The 19,250-nt window shown below is 40.4% G+C and overlaps 1 protein-coding gene across 2 annotated transcripts in view; it reads right to left on the reverse strand.

Annotated features, from left to right (window-relative positions):
* Nucleotides 1-19,250, reverse strand: part of MTR (5-methyltetrahydrofolate-homocysteine methyltransferase) — a 1,755,520-nt gene that overhangs the window by 297,315 nt on the left and 1,438,955 nt on the right. For both annotated transcript variants that reach the window (XM_044059073.1, XM_044059064.1), the window contains exon 28: nt 6,750-6,905. In XM_044059073.1, coding sequence (XP_043915008.1) covers nt 6,750-6,905 — 156 coding nt within the window. The remainder of the gene's footprint in view (nt 1-6,749; nt 6,906-19,250) is intronic.

Consider the following 19,250-nt stretch of genomic DNA (forward strand, 5'->3'; position numbering starts at 1 on the left):
AGATGAGACCAGAGGAGGGGGAACCATATTTGTAGAGGCCAGAAGGGGACAATGAGGATGATTGAGCTCTTCAGCCTGCTTGCCTTCCAAAGAAATTTTGGGATCAGCGGAAGAGGGGGATACGCATACAGGAGGCACAAGAACCAATCGTGTACCAGAGCATCCCATGGGGGAAGTGGGATCAGAGCGAGGAATTCACTGCATTTGTTGTTGAGGGGAGAGGCAAAAATGGTTGCAGTAAGGCTGACCCCAATGGTTGAAGATGGCGTTCACCACTGACTGACTGAGGGACCACTTGTGCGGAATCAAAATAGATCTGCTGAGTCTGTCTGCCAGCTCATTGGTTTTCCCTGGAATGTGAGTTGCAACTAGAAGGTGGTTAGAAGATATCATCCATTCCCAAACCCTCATGGCGCCTCTGCACAAGGAGCAAGGTTTCTCCTTGTTTGTTGATGTACCAGACTACAGACAAGTTGTTGGTGTGAATTGCAATGGTCCCCAGAGGGAGAACGTCCTGACAGGCTTGCAACATTAAAATAATTGCTCTCATCTCGAGGACACTGAGATGCATCCTGGTCTCCAGAGGGGACCACATGCCTTGGACCATCTTTCCCTTGTAATGCCACTCCACCCCAACTGGGAAGTGTCCGTGGTCACTATGGCCATTGGAAGGAAAAGAAGGGTCCTGCCTAAAAAGAGGTTGTCTGATAGAAGCCACCAACGAACATGACATTTGCAGATTGGTGTCAGTCTGATGGGAACAAATTGAGGTTGGTAGAGTATAGACCATTGTACTGCTAATGTCCACTGAAGAATTAGCATAAAGAACCTTGCCAGAGGAACTAACAAGATTGCTGCTGACATCGACCCCAGACCTTGTAAGACTAGGCGTGGAAGGGGGGCAGATGGGATAATAGTTCCCAGACTTGATTCCTTAATGTTAATATGCAGTACAGAGGGAAGGAAGCTATTTGAACCCTCATGCTCAACTGTGTTCCTATGAATTCTAGACTCTGCAAAGGAGTCAGATTTGACTTATCTAAATTTATGGTGATGCCCAGGGAGTGTGAGATTTGAATCATATAATCTCTAGCTTGGAGAAGTTGATGCCTCGTGGGGGCTGTGAGGAACCAATCGTCTAAGTATGGAAACACCCGGAATCCTTCGAGTCTCATGTGAGCTGCTATGACTGTCATGCATTTGGTGAACACCTGGGGTGCTGTGGTGACCCAAAGGGCAGTGCTCTGAACTGAAAGTGATTGGCTCCCAGCCAAAACTGCAGGAATCTCCTGGAGCACCTATCTTTTTTGATATGCTAGTACCCATCCCTGAGATCAGTTAAACACATCCAACCGTCCTTCTACAAAAGGGGCAGAATGGACTGAACCGTGACCATTCAGAACTTCGACTTCTTTACATAAAGGTTCAACTTGCTTAGATCCAGTATGAGTCTTAGGTCCCCTGTCTTTTTCAGCATCAAAAAGAAGCAGGAGTTAAGTTCCAAATCCACTTTGTTCGGTCAGGACCTCTTGAATGACTCTTTTTTTGCCACAATTTATGAATTTCTTGGGCTGCCTGTTCCCTCTGACCAAGTGGTATGTCAGGGAGGTTCTTGCTGGTGTTTGGAGGGTGGAGGAAAAAGGGAATGTAATAGAATCTAGATATTACATTTAGCACCCATGAATTGTTTGTCAAGAATGTCCAGGCTTCTAGGTGCAAGAAAGTCGTGTCCCGACTGCCTCCAGAGATGGAAAGTCGAGCAAATCTTCAGGAATGCTGATAGGGAATGTTATGGAATGTATCCCTAAAGCCCTGGTTCTGCAGACCCCCTCTGCCTCTTGGGCAACATGGACCATTAAACCCTCCTCCTCTGTCTCTCGTAGAGGGCTTCCCGTGCAGGTCCTGGAAAGACCATTGGGAATTACGGAATCACATTTTCTTGCCTCCATGCTGGTTCCTTGAAAAGAACCTCTGAGGCACAGAAAACTTGATTCCCATGGCAGAAAGGGTCTTTCCGCCCTTTTCACAGTGGGTGAATGCATCTCAAAAAGAAGGCCCAAACAGTGATGACCCATCAAAAGGGGCATTAACAAAGGACACCTTGAAGGGCTCTGCAAAATCACAGTCTCATCTAGGCATGTCTCCTTAGGGATAGGCTTGAACCAGCAGACCATGAGGCACCTTCTGCTGTATGGCAGATTAGCCTCATCAAAGAGTTGGCAATGGATAACAGAGTGGCCAGCTTGGGAGAAAATTTCTTAAGTTCCTCCGCAGGCATGGACTCAGACAGAGAAGCTGAGAGCTCCTTAATCAGCTCTCGCTGTAGTCGGGTGAAATGTGCTAAATAATTTAACGACTGCAGTGCAAAAGTGGCTGAGTTGTTAACGTGCTTTCTGAACCTGTCCAATACTCTAGACTCCTTGTTAGGTGGATGGACACTGGAACTCTCCTCTGCCAGTTCTTTTTTAGTGGTTGCTGTCACCACAATGACAACTCCAGGGCCCTTACTCCAGAGTTTTCTATCATCCAGTGGTCCAAGGAACCTATGGGGGCATTTAGGAATAGGCTTGATGGTATCCGGTTCCTTCCATGCCCAGTGGGATACTAAATCAACAAGGTCATCTGCCGGGGGGGGGGGGTCACCCAGGATGCAGATGGGCCTGCCCCAAAAGCCTCCAAGAACACTGATTCGAAGGAGGAGGTTGGACAGACCACCCACTTTTTGCTTCAGGATCTGTAGAATGTCTCTGAAGGAGACGGCATCAGGTGGGGATCGAGGGGATCTTTCTCCTTCATCAAAGTCAGTGTCATCAGTTAATGACTCCACTGGGGAGTCGATGTGCCTCCTTTTGCACATCTTCTTCTGGGGGACTTCCTACATAGGGTACTCTCGGGAAGTATAAGAAGAAAGGGATCCTTCCTGGGCAAGAAGATCTTGGAGACTGTTTGGGACTGGTTGGCTCTGGACAGAATGAGCCAGCTCTAGACCACGCCCGAAATGGGTGTAGAGGGGTAGGCTGCAAGACATCAGAAGATGGTTTTCCACTAAGGTATAATACCCTTTCCACTACATGAAAAGCCGATGGACCGGGAGAAGCCATTTATGCCTCCCTCGGAGCCAAAGCAATGAAGGGAAGGCAGTCAGAACTCACGCTGGATCCGTGCCCTCCAGAGGGAATCGGACACAAGCTGTCGAGAGTCGAAGCACCCAGGGAAAGAGGCAGCTCTGACAAGGACAGAGCCAACCCCATTTCTCCAGACTCGACATCGTGGCTCCAAGATCCGCTCTGCTCCAAAGGAACTGGAACAGGGCTGATCAGTGGCACCATTGGAGTAGAGGGAGATGGCTTCCCTGGTGCCGAAGCTGACACTCTCGGGAGTCCTGTAACTCCAAAGTCAAGGGCTGGATCAGAGAAGGAGTGCTGATGTCATGGACCAAGTAGTTCAGTGATCCAACAGGTGATGGAGCCGACACTACCCTCATCTGAATCTGGGCCTTGAGGAACTTCCTCATCATCCTGCCATGTCTGCCTCAGACCAGCTTCTAGAAGACCTGGAAGAAGCTAAGGAGGGAGGTCTGCAGTGCCAAGATTTGGGTGAAGGGGACTGTCCTAACCAGCTTGGAGACTTGCTCCAAGCTCTCGGATCCAGAGACCTAGGATTTGATACCAAAGAAGGAGGAGGAGGAGATATTGTAATAACCTCAGTCAGATCCGTGGAGGCCTGTGGATCCAGTAAGGCAGCAGCTTTTTTCGGATCTGTGGAGGTAGGATCCAAAGCTTTCTTAGATTTTGTTTTAGGCTCCAAGGGGTCTCCTGGTGAAGCAGAGAGAGACCTCTTCTTAGGGTCATTGGAGGAGGAGGATAAAGCTATGGAGGGGTTCAGAGCCTCAGAAACCGAAGAAGGAAAAAAACCCCTTAAGATAAGTTTGTTGCACCTATCTGCGAGCAGACTCAGATTAAAGGACACACAAATCATCCATGTTGGTTGGGGATCTTGTACCCACAAGAAGTGCATTGCTTGAAACCCGGAGAGGGTTTGTCTGATATAACTCCAGTCAGAACAACACCTGAAAGCCGAAAACAAATACACACACACAAACGTTTAGTACTGAAAGACTGACTAGGACACTACAAAGCTATTACATTTTCTTTAATGGTTAAGGAAGAGAAGATCCGTAGCAACAAGTCAAAAGGGCACAAGAGAAACTAATACACATACACACACACACACACACACACACACACACACACACACACACACACACACACACACACACACACGCAGCACACACACGCGCACACACACACACACACACACACACACACACACACACACACACACACACACACACACACACACACACACACAGCAAATTACCCAAGATTGGAAAAAAAACGCTAACAAGGGATAGAAATGTACAGTGGATATAAAAGGTTTACACACCACTGTTAAAATGCCAGGTTTTTTGTGATGTACAAAAAATGAGACCACACTAAATCATTTCAAAACTTTTCCCACCTTTAATGTGATGTATAACCTGTACAATTCAATTGAAAAACTAACAAATCTGTTAGGGGAAAAAATATATAAAAATAAAAAACGTACAATAAGCTGGTTGTGTACGTGTGCACACCCTTAAACTAACACTTTGTTGAGGCACCTTTTGATTTAATTACAGCATTCAGCCTTCTTGGGTAGGAGTCTATCAGCATGGCACATCTTGACTTGGCAATATTTGCCCACTCTTCCTTGCAATAGTGCTCCAAATCTGCCAGATTGTGAGGGCATCTCTTCAGGTCACCCCACAGATTTTTCTGTTGGATTTAGGTCTGGGCTCTGGCTGGGCCATTCCAAAACTTTAATTTTCTTCTAGTGAAGCCATTCTTTTGTTGATTTGGATATATGCTTGGGGTCAGTGTCATGTTGAACGGTGGCATTCCTCTTCATCTTCAGCTTTCTAGCAGATGCCTGAAGGTTTTGGGCCAAAACTGACTGGTATTTCGAACTGTTCATAATTCTCTCCACCTTGAATAAAGCACCAGCTGAAGAAAAGCTACCCCAAAGCATGATACTGCCACCACCATGCTTCACTGTGGGGATGGTGTTCTTTTGGTGATGCAGTGTGTTGTTTTTGCACCAAATGTATCTTTTGGAATTGTGGCCAAAAAGTTCAACCTTCGTCTCATCAGACCATAACACATTTTCCCACATACTTTTGGGAGACCTGATGAATTTTTTTGCAAATTTTAGCTGGGCCTGGATGTTTTTTCTGTGTAAGAAAAGGCTTCAATCATGCAGCCCTCCCCCATAGCCCAGTCATATGGAGAATACTGGAGACTGTTGTCACATGTAGTACGCAAGCAGTACTTGCCAGAAATTCCTGCAGTTCCTTCAGTGTTGCTGTAGGTCTCTTGGCACCCTCCCTGACCAGTTTTCATGTTGTCTTTTCATCAATTTTGGAGGGATGTCCAGATCTTTGCAACGTCACTGTTGTCCCATATTTTCTCCACTTTTTGATGTCTGTCTTCACTGTGTTCCATGGTATATCCAATGCTGTGGAATTTTTTTGTACCCTTCTCCTGACTGATACCTTTCAACAATGTGATCCCTTTGATGCTTTGTAAGCTCTCTTCGAACCATGGCTTTTACTGTAGCAGGCAACTGAGTAAATGTCAAGAAAATCCTACTAGGACAGCTGAACTTTATTTGGGGTTAATCAGAGTCTCTTTAATTGATGGCAGGTGTGTACCCAAGAAGACTGAATACTGTAATTAAATCAAAAGGTGCTTCAACAAAATATTAGTTTAAGGGTGTGCACACACAAAAAAGTATTAGTTTAAGGGTGTGCACACACAACAAAGTATTAGTTTAAGGGTGTGCACACTTAAGCAACCAGCTTATTGTACGTTTTTTATTTTTTATATTTTTCCCCTAACAGATTTGCTTGTTTTTCAATTGAATTGTACAGGTTATAGGTCACATTAAAGGTGGGAAAATTTTTGAAATGATTTATTGCGGTCTCATTTTTTTTTTTTATATCATAAAAATCTGGCATTTTAACAGGGATGTGTAAACTTTTTATATCCACTGTAACTATTTTAACTATATGACTACTTAATGCTATATGAAAACACTCTCTAAAACACTACAAATTTCTAAAACTATAAACCTAACACACACTAAACTAGCGAAATAACACGGGAGAGGCACGTTCATTTAATTCTACATCTAAACAAGATGAAAAAAGATGAAATAGGATATCGGATTATCGAGAGGGTGGAGCTTCTATTTGGCTTTTAATGCAGCAAATGAGATCTGAGGTGCTGGGGTGGGTATAGTACATTATGGGTAATGGGAGGAGCTCGAGAGTGGGATCCAAGTCCCAGTCATGACGAGGAATGAAAAGGACAACATCAGATCAGTGCATTATTAAGATGGGTGAATTTTGTTCCATTTGAAAGGTGCAGCATTAATGAGAGGGAAAGGAGTATACCTCAACTTTACAAATGGGTTCATGTTAATGATGACTGCCTCACTGACAGCAATAGCACCCCCCCCATGGAAGTTCTTGGAAATGTTTTTCTAGGGGAGCATGCAATGTTTATAGTACCATTACCTGCTGAGTGACATTGCCTTAAAGTTCACTTAGCTTCTAAATGGTTCTGAAAAAAGACATAAATCAACTAATAGCAATTGCATTCAGAACACGACAGATAAGAAAAAATCATAATAGAATCTGTACTAACCAACTGTTTGATCATTGAAGATTTTAGGAAACCCCCGATTTGGGTATTTTCCCCTTAACTGCCAAACATCAAAGAAAGGTTTCCAGTCAATGTATTTCACCAGCTTCTGCAAGTCATAGTCTTCAAACACACGAGCTCCAATAAATGCAGACATAGCTGTTGAGAGAGAGAGGAGACAACTTTAGACATGAATGATGCACAAAATTGTTAGAAAGCCATCCAGTATTCAAAACAATCATCAGCTCTGTGAACACTACGGTCAGTTTAGGTAATTCCCCCAGACGCTAGAATTCCTTTGCTGCAGATTTAGCCAGCAGCAATGTTCCAGACGCAGCCATGGTTCCCAAAGGAAACTGGGCAGCAGTGCTTACTAAGGAACCAATTGCAGAACTGCAGTAAACCACTGACTTGCCAAGATAAAAGAAAGTTTAATCCCAAATACTTGGATCATCTTCATCATCATAATCATGATGATGCATGACCAAAAGGCGGCTACAAAGTGTACCCAGAAGCAAACAGCAGTATCTGGAGTTCTGAAATAGCACTAAAATATTGTGTGCAAAGCATACAAACTAAGCAAGGAAGAGTCATAACCTGAAAAATTATTCTTAGAAATACATTGCTCCACTTAAGTTATTTCAACAGCTATATCAATTATACTAAACATCTTGTAGCAGAATGCTACCATGTATTAAAAACTTCGATTAGATGTAAATACTAACAAAAACAGCAGAAAAAGCTATAAAAGTGAACATCATAAGATTAGTTACTGTATTGAAACACTGCTATAAAACATGCATGATGAAGTGATGCATATTTGAACAAGTCTGAGCTTCTAAAATGTTAATATCTGCAACTCAGAGTAATCAGATAAGGGGGCCGTAGACAAAGCTGAATGAGCTTCCAGTGCAGATGTCTAAGTAACTCACATTTACATTTCCTGTAACACCAAAATGTTACTGGCAAACCACATGAAGAAGCACTGGTGTTAAATGGGGGTGTCAGCAGCACTCTTTACATCAGGAAAAGAAACGGGAGCTAGGGTAATTTTCTTGCATGTTTTGTTCATTGCAAATACATCATACAGTTTTTGTAGGTACATGTTCTTGGAGTATGAGATGTTTATGAGAGGTTTTCAGTTAACATGTTTAATATATGTTCACTGTGTAAATTCTCATGCCACTTTTGGTAAAAATATAAGCAAATTCATAAAATAAACGTCTTCATGGTTTAATTTTACATTCTGATTTTTTTATTTATTAAATTTGAAATTTTATTTATTAAACTTTGCATCACAGCTGTATATCATAATCAAATTACAGATGCAATGTCCTGCCTAAGTGGGCAAAAGAAAAAAAAAGACTTGAAAAACACCCTCCCCTACAGCCTAAATACTTAATCTTAAGTAAACCATAAGTTCAAGGTACAAACATTACCCTGCATTACTGAATTTACTACTTACCAGACTGCTATGTAGGGAGAAAAGCTAGATCCAGACGGAAAAGGAAGAAACATCTACTAAGAGCCATGCATACAAAAAGCATCTTCCATGACAGACATTTACTCTTCTAGTGGACATTGCTTATTATACACTGAACTTACCCACTAAGGAAGTATAACTCTTGAGGTGTAAGGCCAGACACAGCTAATTCCATTTCAAAGGTGAGCTTTTGTGTTTCTTTCCAAAAACTATTTGTGACACGTTTATGAGATGTTCTCAGTTAACATGTCTATTTTCTCCCATCTGGGCTGGCCTTGTTCTATATCCTACAGAACCTTCATACCGCTATATGATATGCTGCTCCATGCTGTCTCCTGCTGATACTATCGTCCCTATTTTTCATGTTACTACTTTCCTTCTTATCGTGGTTAGTCACTAACACAGCCACTGTTATTGCTGTGTCCTAATCTATTAAGACATTTTTATTTACCTTTTGTTGATCCTAACTGATAGTTATCATGCAGGACTCAGTTTAATCCTGCTCAGTCATGCTTTGCTCCACTATCCACCCACCACTTCCTTTACACTGGACATAGCCCTCCCAAAACCAATTCCAACCTATCACATTACCCATCCCTCCTCCCTCCTGCAGCAACACAACCACTCACAGGCTCTCACCCCTCCCAGCCACAGAAATTCTACATCTGCCTTATCCGCTCTTCATATGACTGCACACACCTAAATGTCATTATACCCTTAGTTATAGTCTGCTCCTTATACCTCTGACAGACTTCACATTTCATTGTTACTCTTCTGTTTCCTTTCTCATTATTTCATAAATACAACTAACAGGATGCATAACTATCTTCTCCATTTACTTCTTTCACTACCTCTACCTCTGCCTCCCTCCACTTCATTTTGAACCACACTCTTTCCTCTCCTCTACAACCACAGACATTTCAAATCTGTCTCTCCAAGTATCAAGTCTCTTTCTGCTGCTATTAACATCCTATCTAAGAAACTATTACTGCAATATTTCACCTCTATACACCTCTCCCACTGCAGTTTACTCTGCAAACTATATAATCAGGAACAGCTATAGCGATATATTTCCCTGCCTTTTTAATCTCTTGCTTTGTCTTTATTTTAAGCACAAATGACTTCACTACCATCCCTCTACTCAAAAAATAAAACTCACCCAAGTCCCCCCCTAAAACGATATGCTACTTTTGAAAAATCCCAGTGTGGTGACATTTATCCTAATCCAGACTCCAAAAGATATCCACCCAAACCAAGACTTCAAAAAACCCACTAATTAATCTAAACAGTAAAGAACCATCCCTACAAAACTGTGACTTGACTAGCTTTCATTCAACTACCACCTCAGACTACACCTCTTCCCAATTGTACTGTTGTACTATTAAACTAGCACCTATCAATGTTAATAAAACTAGCAGATCAAACCCCTCACTCCATCATTCTCCCACTGGCCTACCTAAAAACTGAATACTGTCACTACCAACTTCCATAGCATTTGTAACAAAATTACAGAACTACATGACTGAATATCACAGTATAACCCTGATACTCTTGGCATCACAGAAGCCCGGCTTAAGCCTAACATTAAAGATTTTGAACTACTCTTTCCAGGCTACAGTATCATCAGAGCTGATAGGCCCCACAAGAAAGCAGGTGGAGCAGAAGTAGTTTATTCAAGTTCTTACAATAACCCTCTCTTATTCACACATCCCAAAATTCCAAAATGCTGAAATACTTGCATCACTGCTAAAACTTAACAATAAAAAACTACTACGTTTTATTACAGTCTATATACCACCTGGAAATAATATATCCAACTTTAGAGGAAATGCTCTCCTGGACAACTAATAATACACCTCATGAAAAAAATTATACTAAGAGATGTAAACATTGACTGGCAGAACCTTATGTCAGATTTTCCTTCAGCTAATATAAACCTTTACAGTTACACACAACTTATCAAAACACCCACTAGACTCAATAATACTATCAGTAAAGGAGCAATTCTAGACTAGATACTGGTTCATAGCCCAAGTAAATTTACAACCTCTTGAAGCTATCCACACTCACTTAGTGACCACCATCCAGCTTATATCCAATGAAATACCATCCACCATCCTAATGCTCACTAACTTAAAACAAACCAGAGCCTTTCTAAATTCAATAAAGACTCCACCAATACAATGAAAGCCTTTAATTGGTCTGCCCTAAAAGCTCTCACAAACAAGGCAGTCAATACTTTTTTAATAACTTATTCTTAAATACTCTATAAACAGTGTCTTCCCACTCTGCAAAATGAAGCATGCACCATGGCTCACTACCCACGCAAAAACTACAATACCTAACTGAGACAAAGCTTGGAAAGAATGGCTTAAACTTAAAACAAAACTCCCTGTTACCTGAAACTTTATACACAATTGCACAATCTGATTTAAAAAATAAGTTAACCTAGATAGAAAATGTTACAGACATCTACAATGTCAACACAAAAAAGATGCCTAAACATTCTGGACATCAATACATAACCTGCTACATCCAGGTGTATATAAGGAACCCAACTCTTCTAATAATTAGCTCTCCTATAGAAATTGTTCCTTTACTGAATACCCACTTCACAGAAAGCATTGTATTGGTAACTAAAAACTCTTCACTCCCATCCAGAGTTTTTTTTACCACCCCCGTAATAACACCCAGTCGAATTTCTGTGATCAACAGAGGTTAGAACAAAAACAACATTCTCCATGTACCATATACACAACCATTTATTTATCCCCCCTGCTCCTCATCTTCACATGAAACTAATTTACTCTCTTTATCCACTCCTAACAACTTCCACATAGGACCAGTCTGTGCATCAATGATGAGAAAAAAAGTAAAAAACGTATACACAAACCTTCCTCCACTGCAGCTGACAACCTCCCACCTGAAAACCTAAAAATAGCTGCTGATGCCATAGCATACCCAGTCTCTATCTTTATCAACAGATCAATAGCGGAATCTTATGTACCTTCACTATGTTGCCTCACACAAAGAGGTTCTGCCGTTCGATTCTCGGCTGGAGTGCGGGGAGTGCCTTGTGTGCGGAGTCTGCATGTCCTCCCCGTGGTTGGGTGGGCGTTCGAAAGACATGCGTAAATGGGCATGCCTTTGCTGAAGGTTGAATGTCGAGCTTGCACCTCGGCGTTCGTGAAAATCTACTGGCAATCATTAGCGGACCGGAGTTCCGCTGTGGCTACCCCTAAATGGGAAAAGCCGAAAGACAACAACAACATGTACCCTCACTATGGAAAAAAAAAAAACTTCATCTTCCTTTTTCATAAAGGTAGCATCTCTGCAAACACCACTAACTTCTGCCCTATTTAAATATTATCATCTCTCTCAAAACTTCTTGAAAGAGGCATTCATAAGCAAATCCTCCACTATCTCCTACAAGAACTAGGACTACTCTTAACATCCACCCAACATGGCTTCTGCGCAACACAGAACTACTGCTCTTATATCATTCACTAACACCGTAAACGAATAGTCTAGAGAGATTCAGCAGACTTGTTTCCTCCCTATTTCTTGACCTGTCTAAAGCCTTCACCCTAAATGTGTGTACAAAGTGTCCCAACTTGGACTGTCCCTTTCTTTATAACTGCGGGTCAATAGCTACTTTACTGACAGGGTACAGTCTACAAGATGCCACAATACATTCTCTCTAACTGCAAGTCTCCACCAGTGCATCTCAAGTCTATGTTCTTGACACCATCATCTTTAATATCTTTATCAAGAAACTCTATACCTCGATAGGTCCAGTCTTATACAATATGATGATAATTCCACTCTTAATATCTGCATCTAATAACCTGATGAATCTCCTTCATGTTACAACACAAAGCTTTTTCCTCAGTTGAGAAATGGCTCCATAATGCCCAGCTACTACTCAAGCCTAAAAAACAAAGTTACTACCATTTCCCCAAAATTACACATACCTGATTAAGCAAATTTTTATTTTTTTTCACTAAACAAACCTGAAATTGAAGAAGTCTCCTATACAAAACTACTTGGAGTGATTACAGATGATAATGTTACATTTGGTCTGTGTGCACAAAACATAAAAAGACTCACCAATAATTGGGAATGCTCTGTAGGCATATAAAAAGTCCTTAGCAACGCCACCAAAACCATTCTTGCTTCCACCTACCTTCCTCTCACCTCTCTTATATGGTGCACCCATGCTAGTTAACCTTCTAGCTACAGTTAAAAATAAGCTACAGGCATGCTTTAATAAGGACGCAGAATTTGCCACCAACAAACAAAGACTACATCTACCACTTGGCTTTGAATTAGCTTGAACTACCTCACCACTAAGATTATATACAGTTGATCTCAACAATACCTCTTAATACAAGAAATCAGGACAGATCATAAAATAATGGAAGGGGGGGGCAAAGGCCCAAAAACAGGGTGAGATTTTAAAAATTAAACTCAGAAAGTAGATAGAAAAACAACATTTGTGTTAGTGTGCATTTTCTAAAGGATTTGAAGTCTGAAACTCAAATGTATGTCACTATTTAGTGACTTCTAAATTCAGTGATTTATCAGAAAACCACAAATTATACTAGAAATGGATCAAAAATATAAGGTAATGATCTTCAAATTCTTTGAAAATCTGGATAGTTGATTGGTATAATCTCCACACTTACTTATGTTTTTCGGCTTTTCCCAGTTAGGGGCTGCCACAGCGGAACTCCGGTCCGCTAATGATTGGCACTGGGTTTTTTTACGGTGCCGAGTTGCCAGCCCGAAGCCCAACCTTCAAAGAAGGCACACCCATTCACGCACGCACCTACCTGCATGCCTTTAAGCGTCATTCGACCATGGAGAGGATATGCAGACGCCACACAGAAGGCGCTCCAGCCGAGAATCGAACAGGAGAACCTCTTGCTGTGAGGTGACAATGCTAACCGCTGCACCACTTACTGGTATAATCTCCACAAATTATCCATAAATATCAATGACTGCTCTGGTTTTACTGCTATTCTCCATTCTTACCACCCTAACAGACTACATCAATCCAGACCTCTCAACCATACTGAATTTCTCGGTTTTTACCAGTTTTGAGGTCCAAATAATGGGGTGCCACAATTCACGAGTGGCACCCCTTAATTTCTGAATTTCCCGCTTTTTTTTTTTTATTTTGTTTTTGCTGTTTTGAGCTGACATCATCACGTGCAGGATGATGCCAGCTCCATGAACAGCCTGCCAGCCTGTCAGAATTGAGCTCAACATAATGTGCGAGCATTTCCAGCAAGCCATGAAGCTGTTAATGGGATGGGAGGAATTGTAGTGTGTGCATGAATGGTTACGCTGCCGCCGAGGAGTTGGAATGGAATGGTACATACATTTATCATTTATTCTGCTGCCGAGAAGCTACTTTTATGTGTGTGTGTGTGTGTGTGTGTGTGTGTGTGTGTGTGTGTGTGTGTGTGTGTGTGTGTGTGTTGCAGGAATGGTTACGCTGCTGCCGAGGAGTTGGAATGGTACATTTATTATTTTCTGCTGCTTTTATTTGGGAGTATGGTACAATTATTATTTTGCTGCCGAGAAGCTGCTTTTATTTGTGTGTGTGTGTGTGTGTGTGTCTGTGTGTGTTTTGCAGGAATGGTTACACTGCTGCCGAGGAGTTGGAATGGTACATTTACTATTTTCTGCTGCATTTATAGAGTATGGTACATAAGAGTTGCAATGGTACATTCATTATTTTCTGCTGCCAAGAAGCTGCTTTTATTTGGGAGTTGTTGTACTGGGTGCAGGAGGAATGGTTATACTGCTGCCGAGGAGTTGGAATGGTACATTTATTATTATTTATTCTGCTGCCGAGAAGCGCTGCTTTTGTGTATTATTTATTCTGCTGCCAAGAAGAAGCTACTTTTATTTATTCTGCTGTTGAGAAGAAGCTGTGTGTGTGTTTATTTACTCTGCTGCCGAGAAGACGGCTACAGTTACTCAGGCTCAAACCCTGTACCTTGGGTACTGGTAACAAGAGGCTAAGTCCCTACCCACCACCACTTGTGAAAACTTTACAGATTTTTGCCTGTTCTGTTCCTCATAAAATCTGTGGTTTTCTAGATTTTTGTGGCAAATCAGTGAAAGATTGAATTCACTAAATAATGACAGGCATTTGAATGGTAACACAAAACCTTTTATTCTAGCAATTTTCTAAGTTTATAAGATCAATATTTAAAATTTGTGCCCCCTATTTTTGGGGCTGTATTCCCCCATTATTGGCTTTGTCCAGGTGTTTTGTGCTAAGAGGTTGAGAGCTATGGTGAGAACCGAATTCACTAAATGATAGACATGTAAGTTTCAGTCTTCTAATCTTTCGGGAAACTGCTGATATGGCATAGTGGTATATTGTTCTGACTGTAGTGCACACGGTCCAGGGTTTAAGACTTGGCAATGAAACGCATGGTGGTAACACATTTTATTCTAGCAACTTTTCATGATTATACAAGCAATGTTTAAAATGTGTCCCTGGTTTTTGAGCTTTTACCCCCCCCCCCCCATAAATGTTGGCTTTTTCCAGATTTCTTGTGCTGCAAAATTGAGGGATACAGTTGAATGTCGAGTGGATTTTACAAGGAGCTGAGAGCTTCAGGGGAAGAGAAGTTTAGTGCTGCTCATACCAAGTCTACTCGCATTGTTAACAGCATTACAGGTTAAATACTTGCTTTTGATGCAGAAGGCTGTGGGTTCTACTCCCACAGTATGTAGATGCATTGCAGATACTGTACTGTGTTGTACTTTTAAAGGTGGGGGGGTGCTGCAGTCCTGAGAATGTCCTCTTTGGCGGCGATAACTAGTAACTATGAACCTGTTATCAGTTTGCCATCCATTCCCTATTGCAATATTGCTAGCTTATCAGTTTTTAATGTAAAATAGGCAATTTATTCCTCAAGGGCAACAGACACTTTATTTGTAGATGAAAAAATGAAATATAAAGTTGTTTGCTAGCAGCAACCTCTTCATTAGTTACAGATCTCTTTAATGTGGAATTATTTAGATGACTCTTACTTCTGCAGAGACTGTGCCTATTTACTGATATTGGTGGATTGTTGAAGTTTGAGTAGACTTTTTATGATGGAAATGTTCTGAATTGGGCAGTTTTGTCATTAATGGTGCATGCATTTTGTTTCATTGTTTACTGGAAAAATGTTCAAAACAATAAATTTAAAACATCCTCTAATAACTGTACTATATTATACAAGGAATATAATTTAATACAATCAGGAAGGTGCATCAAAGAACACATGTATGTTTCGTGTGCAAGGGACCTATGATTTGAAAACAGCCCAAAGGTAATCTTTATCTGCCACTGGCCAGATGTATTTTCTTTGAATGTGGGTTTCAATGCTGTTTCAATGAATGTTTGTTTCAAGGGAAGAGAAGTTTTAATGCTAAGTCTATTTTCATTGTGAGACTGCATTGCTTTGTTTATCAGATGTCTATTAGTGTTTTGTTTATCAGATGTCTATTAGTGTTTGTGCTGTAAAATGTAAAATAAAACTTTTAAATGAAATCCAAATCATCGTAGAAACAAAGCAGTATGCACATTACAGTGTTTATGGTAAATGGGGCAAAATAGCCAAGTAAGGGGACATTGGAATGGCTGCGGGGGAGGGCTGTAGAGGCTCCATTCGACCATGAGTTTGTTTCGGGGGAAGGGTGGCAAACTCAAAGTTAGCCCCTGGCAGCACAAACTGTAGCTACACCACTGATCAGTAGGCCATGAATGACTTTTGGAGGTCCTAGCAAATTACAATATTCTTTTGTTAAGATTAGAATATTGCCTACCATTAAATGCCTTAAATTTACCATAAAACCTACATACTGCAAGTCACTGAAAACAAAATCCTAAGGTTCATCTTCTCCCTTCCCAGTGAACATACATCATTGCTACAGATTTAAAATAAAATGGTTACCATTTACTACAGGGTCTGGTGTCGGGGTCATATTCTGGTCGTCTGTTATTCAGTTTATGTTTGAAAGTTTATATCCCACAACTCCACTGGAGTGGGTGGGGTTACATAATTATGTATGCAAATGTTATGTTAAACAGCATACATATTTGTACCTATTTTTCAAGGGCCTTTGTCCAGATGTTTGCTGTTTCCAGGTTGAGAGGTATGCCTCAATCTGACAACAACATCTCAGCATATATAAACCCCATAAATCTTCTGGCCAAAGTCTCTACTCATATTCTGTCACTAACAAATGGATTCTATCCCTCTGCAAATTATAACTACCTAACATCTTTCCAACTTCAAACACCTAAAAGACTACCTAAATAAGACTTGGCTGTGCTCCTGCACCACCCCAGGCTGAACTAGTCCCCCGCTCCATTCTTCAACACTCCAGCAAACGTCTTACTAATGCTTTATCTCTGGATATAGTCTATCTACTTGTCAGATAAAGCACAAACACACTTTTGCCTAGACTACATTATCTACCCACTGCTGTTCCAAAGAGTGTACTCAGTGTGTTTAATGCCATGTCTACAAATTGCAACTTTTGAGTAATTTAACTACTGACAACATTTATTTTTCAACTTGTTATATCTGTCCAAGTATTTGGACTATGTGTTTACAACTTCATTCTGTATGAAGTGAAGTTGATTTTTTTACTTATTTAACATACTATTCTTCTGTATTAGGTTATCTAATAAGTTTATCTAACTGCAACCATATGTCAACATGGAGTTTTCTTCCCAGGCCCCCAGTGAAAATGGGAAATTATCCCAGTCAGATGTTCCTGATAAACAAATCTCAAATAAAAAAATAAACAACAAAGCAATATTTTGTAACACCTTTATTAAATTACCACTTAAAACACAGACACATACAGCAAAAAAAAAAAAAAAAAAGCCACATTAACACTTTTTCCATTTACATACATTACACTTTAATTTTTCTTTTTTGTAACAATATCGTTCAGTCCATTACATAACTGCTCTATTCCTACCCTCCCTTACACATCACTCATCCTCCAGAACATTATTTTGCATGTAATGTTCCCACTAATTCCATTTATTTCTATGTAATTTGCTCCTTATCTTTTCTAAAGATCCCTCTTTCAGTTATTTTACCTGTTTTACAATATTCAATACTTCACATACAGTTGGTTTAGAGTTTGATTTCCATTTTCTGTTAATTGATTTTTTTTTTTTGTTAGCCAACAAAATTAAACTTAATAAAGCTTTACTATGTCTAGGAGATTCAGATTCTGTGCCCCAGTTCAAAAAAATAATAATTTCCTTAGTGACAGACATCTGATCCCCCAATAAGTCTAACAGAGTATTCTGTAGGGAATTTTAAAATCTGCCAACTCATTAATCTTTTTATTTTATTCATTTATTGACATTTGTTAACTGGATTGGTCCAGCTGGGCTTGTGGCCCATTTTCAGTGGAGACCCAAGGAGAAAAGCTCCAAAAAAAATCACAAACAGTTTACAGATAATCAAATATTTGATTCAAAAATATGGTCAAAATCAGTTATACAAGAATGTTAAGAGAGACAAAGCAGAAATGCAAACATGATATATACATATAAATATTTTTACAGACTAAAACATATATTTACATATTTATAAAAAGAGTGAAGTCCAACAATATTGATTGTAGAATTTAATAAGTATCCACAATAATGGAGTACTTAGCTGTATGTGGAGGGACTGAAAAGGTTTGTAGTAGGGTTGTGGGGAGCTTACGTAGGGGTTTAACAAGGACATATTTTGGAACTGAGTAGATGAAGTTTGAGTTTTTCTTTAAAGTGGGATGGTGAATGATGGAACAAATGTCGCTTGGGAGTTTGTTGCAGGCTTGGGCAACCGAGTGTTTATATAGGAGTTTACCAGCTATTTTTGGGGATTGGTAGATTTATAGCAGTTGCTGATTAGAGGTACGGAGAGTCCACAGAGGAGTGTAGATAGAGATGAAGGAAGAGACAGCAGAACAGGATGAAGGTTTGCAAAGAATGAAGTGTAACATTTGAAGTTGTGACAGCAGTAGAAGATGGGGGAATTCTAACCTGAGTATTTAGTGCAAGGCTGTACTGTGTATTGTATGGAGAGTTTGTGACTCCTAAAAATCATATCTCCATTACCTCTTTCTTCCTCATCATGCCACCAACATCTGTTAGCTACCTGAGGAAAAATTATTTTAACTCTACTTGGGGTATAAAAATACCCATGCAAGCACTTCAAGCAAAAATCACAAACCTTCTGGATTTTACTTTCTTCTTGGGAGCCATAAATAAGCCCTCCCATTGTTACCTTGTAAATTGCTTTTCCAGTCTCTCTTCCCAATCTTTTCTGACTTCTTATGAAAGCTTCCTATAGTTACCATGCAACATTTTATGTCCTACTAATTACCCATTATTAACAAAAGCTTATGTTCTAAATCTGACTAAAAACTCTACTACAGCAGGTCTTTCACTTAGGACTCCCCCATCCCTTTCTCTTTGCCTATAGTCTGATATCAATCCCTGGAAGGGTAGGGAAGGTAGTCTCTAATTTGCATTCCAAACTTCATCTTGGCCTCATTCCACTCTATTGTTTTTTCCTCTAATTCCTTAGCCAGTTTTTTTTAGTAAATTCCAGATTCCGGTTGCCTATTTTCTGTATCTCTACTTGCAGTCACCCTAGTGACAAAATCTCCTTTCTCCATTCCTGTATTGGCTTAGTTCTTGAAATACGTTCAGCAATTTTATGAATACAATATTCAGTTAGTCGGTTAAGAGATCAGCTACTAGTGATTACATTCCTGCTACAGCTGGCTATGACAAGTACTTCATGGCTCTATGACTGTGAAGATTTCCAAAAAGTAAAACTCCCAGGAAGTAAACGCTGCATACATACACAAGATAAAGGCTCAGAATGCTAAGTCATGAATGCAACACTCCTGAAATCATGGTCAATGACTGGTAAAGATACAAAATGACAAGCAAGACATTTTTAAGAAAGCCAGGTATGCCTCTG

Source organism: Protopterus annectens, chromosome 1.part2 (assembly GCF_019279795.1).
Source record: "Protopterus annectens isolate FY-2018-M chromosome 1.part2, PAN1.0, whole genome shotgun sequence".
Lineage (NCBI taxonomy): Eukaryota > Metazoa > Chordata > Ceratodontiformes > Protopteridae > Protopterus > Protopterus annectens.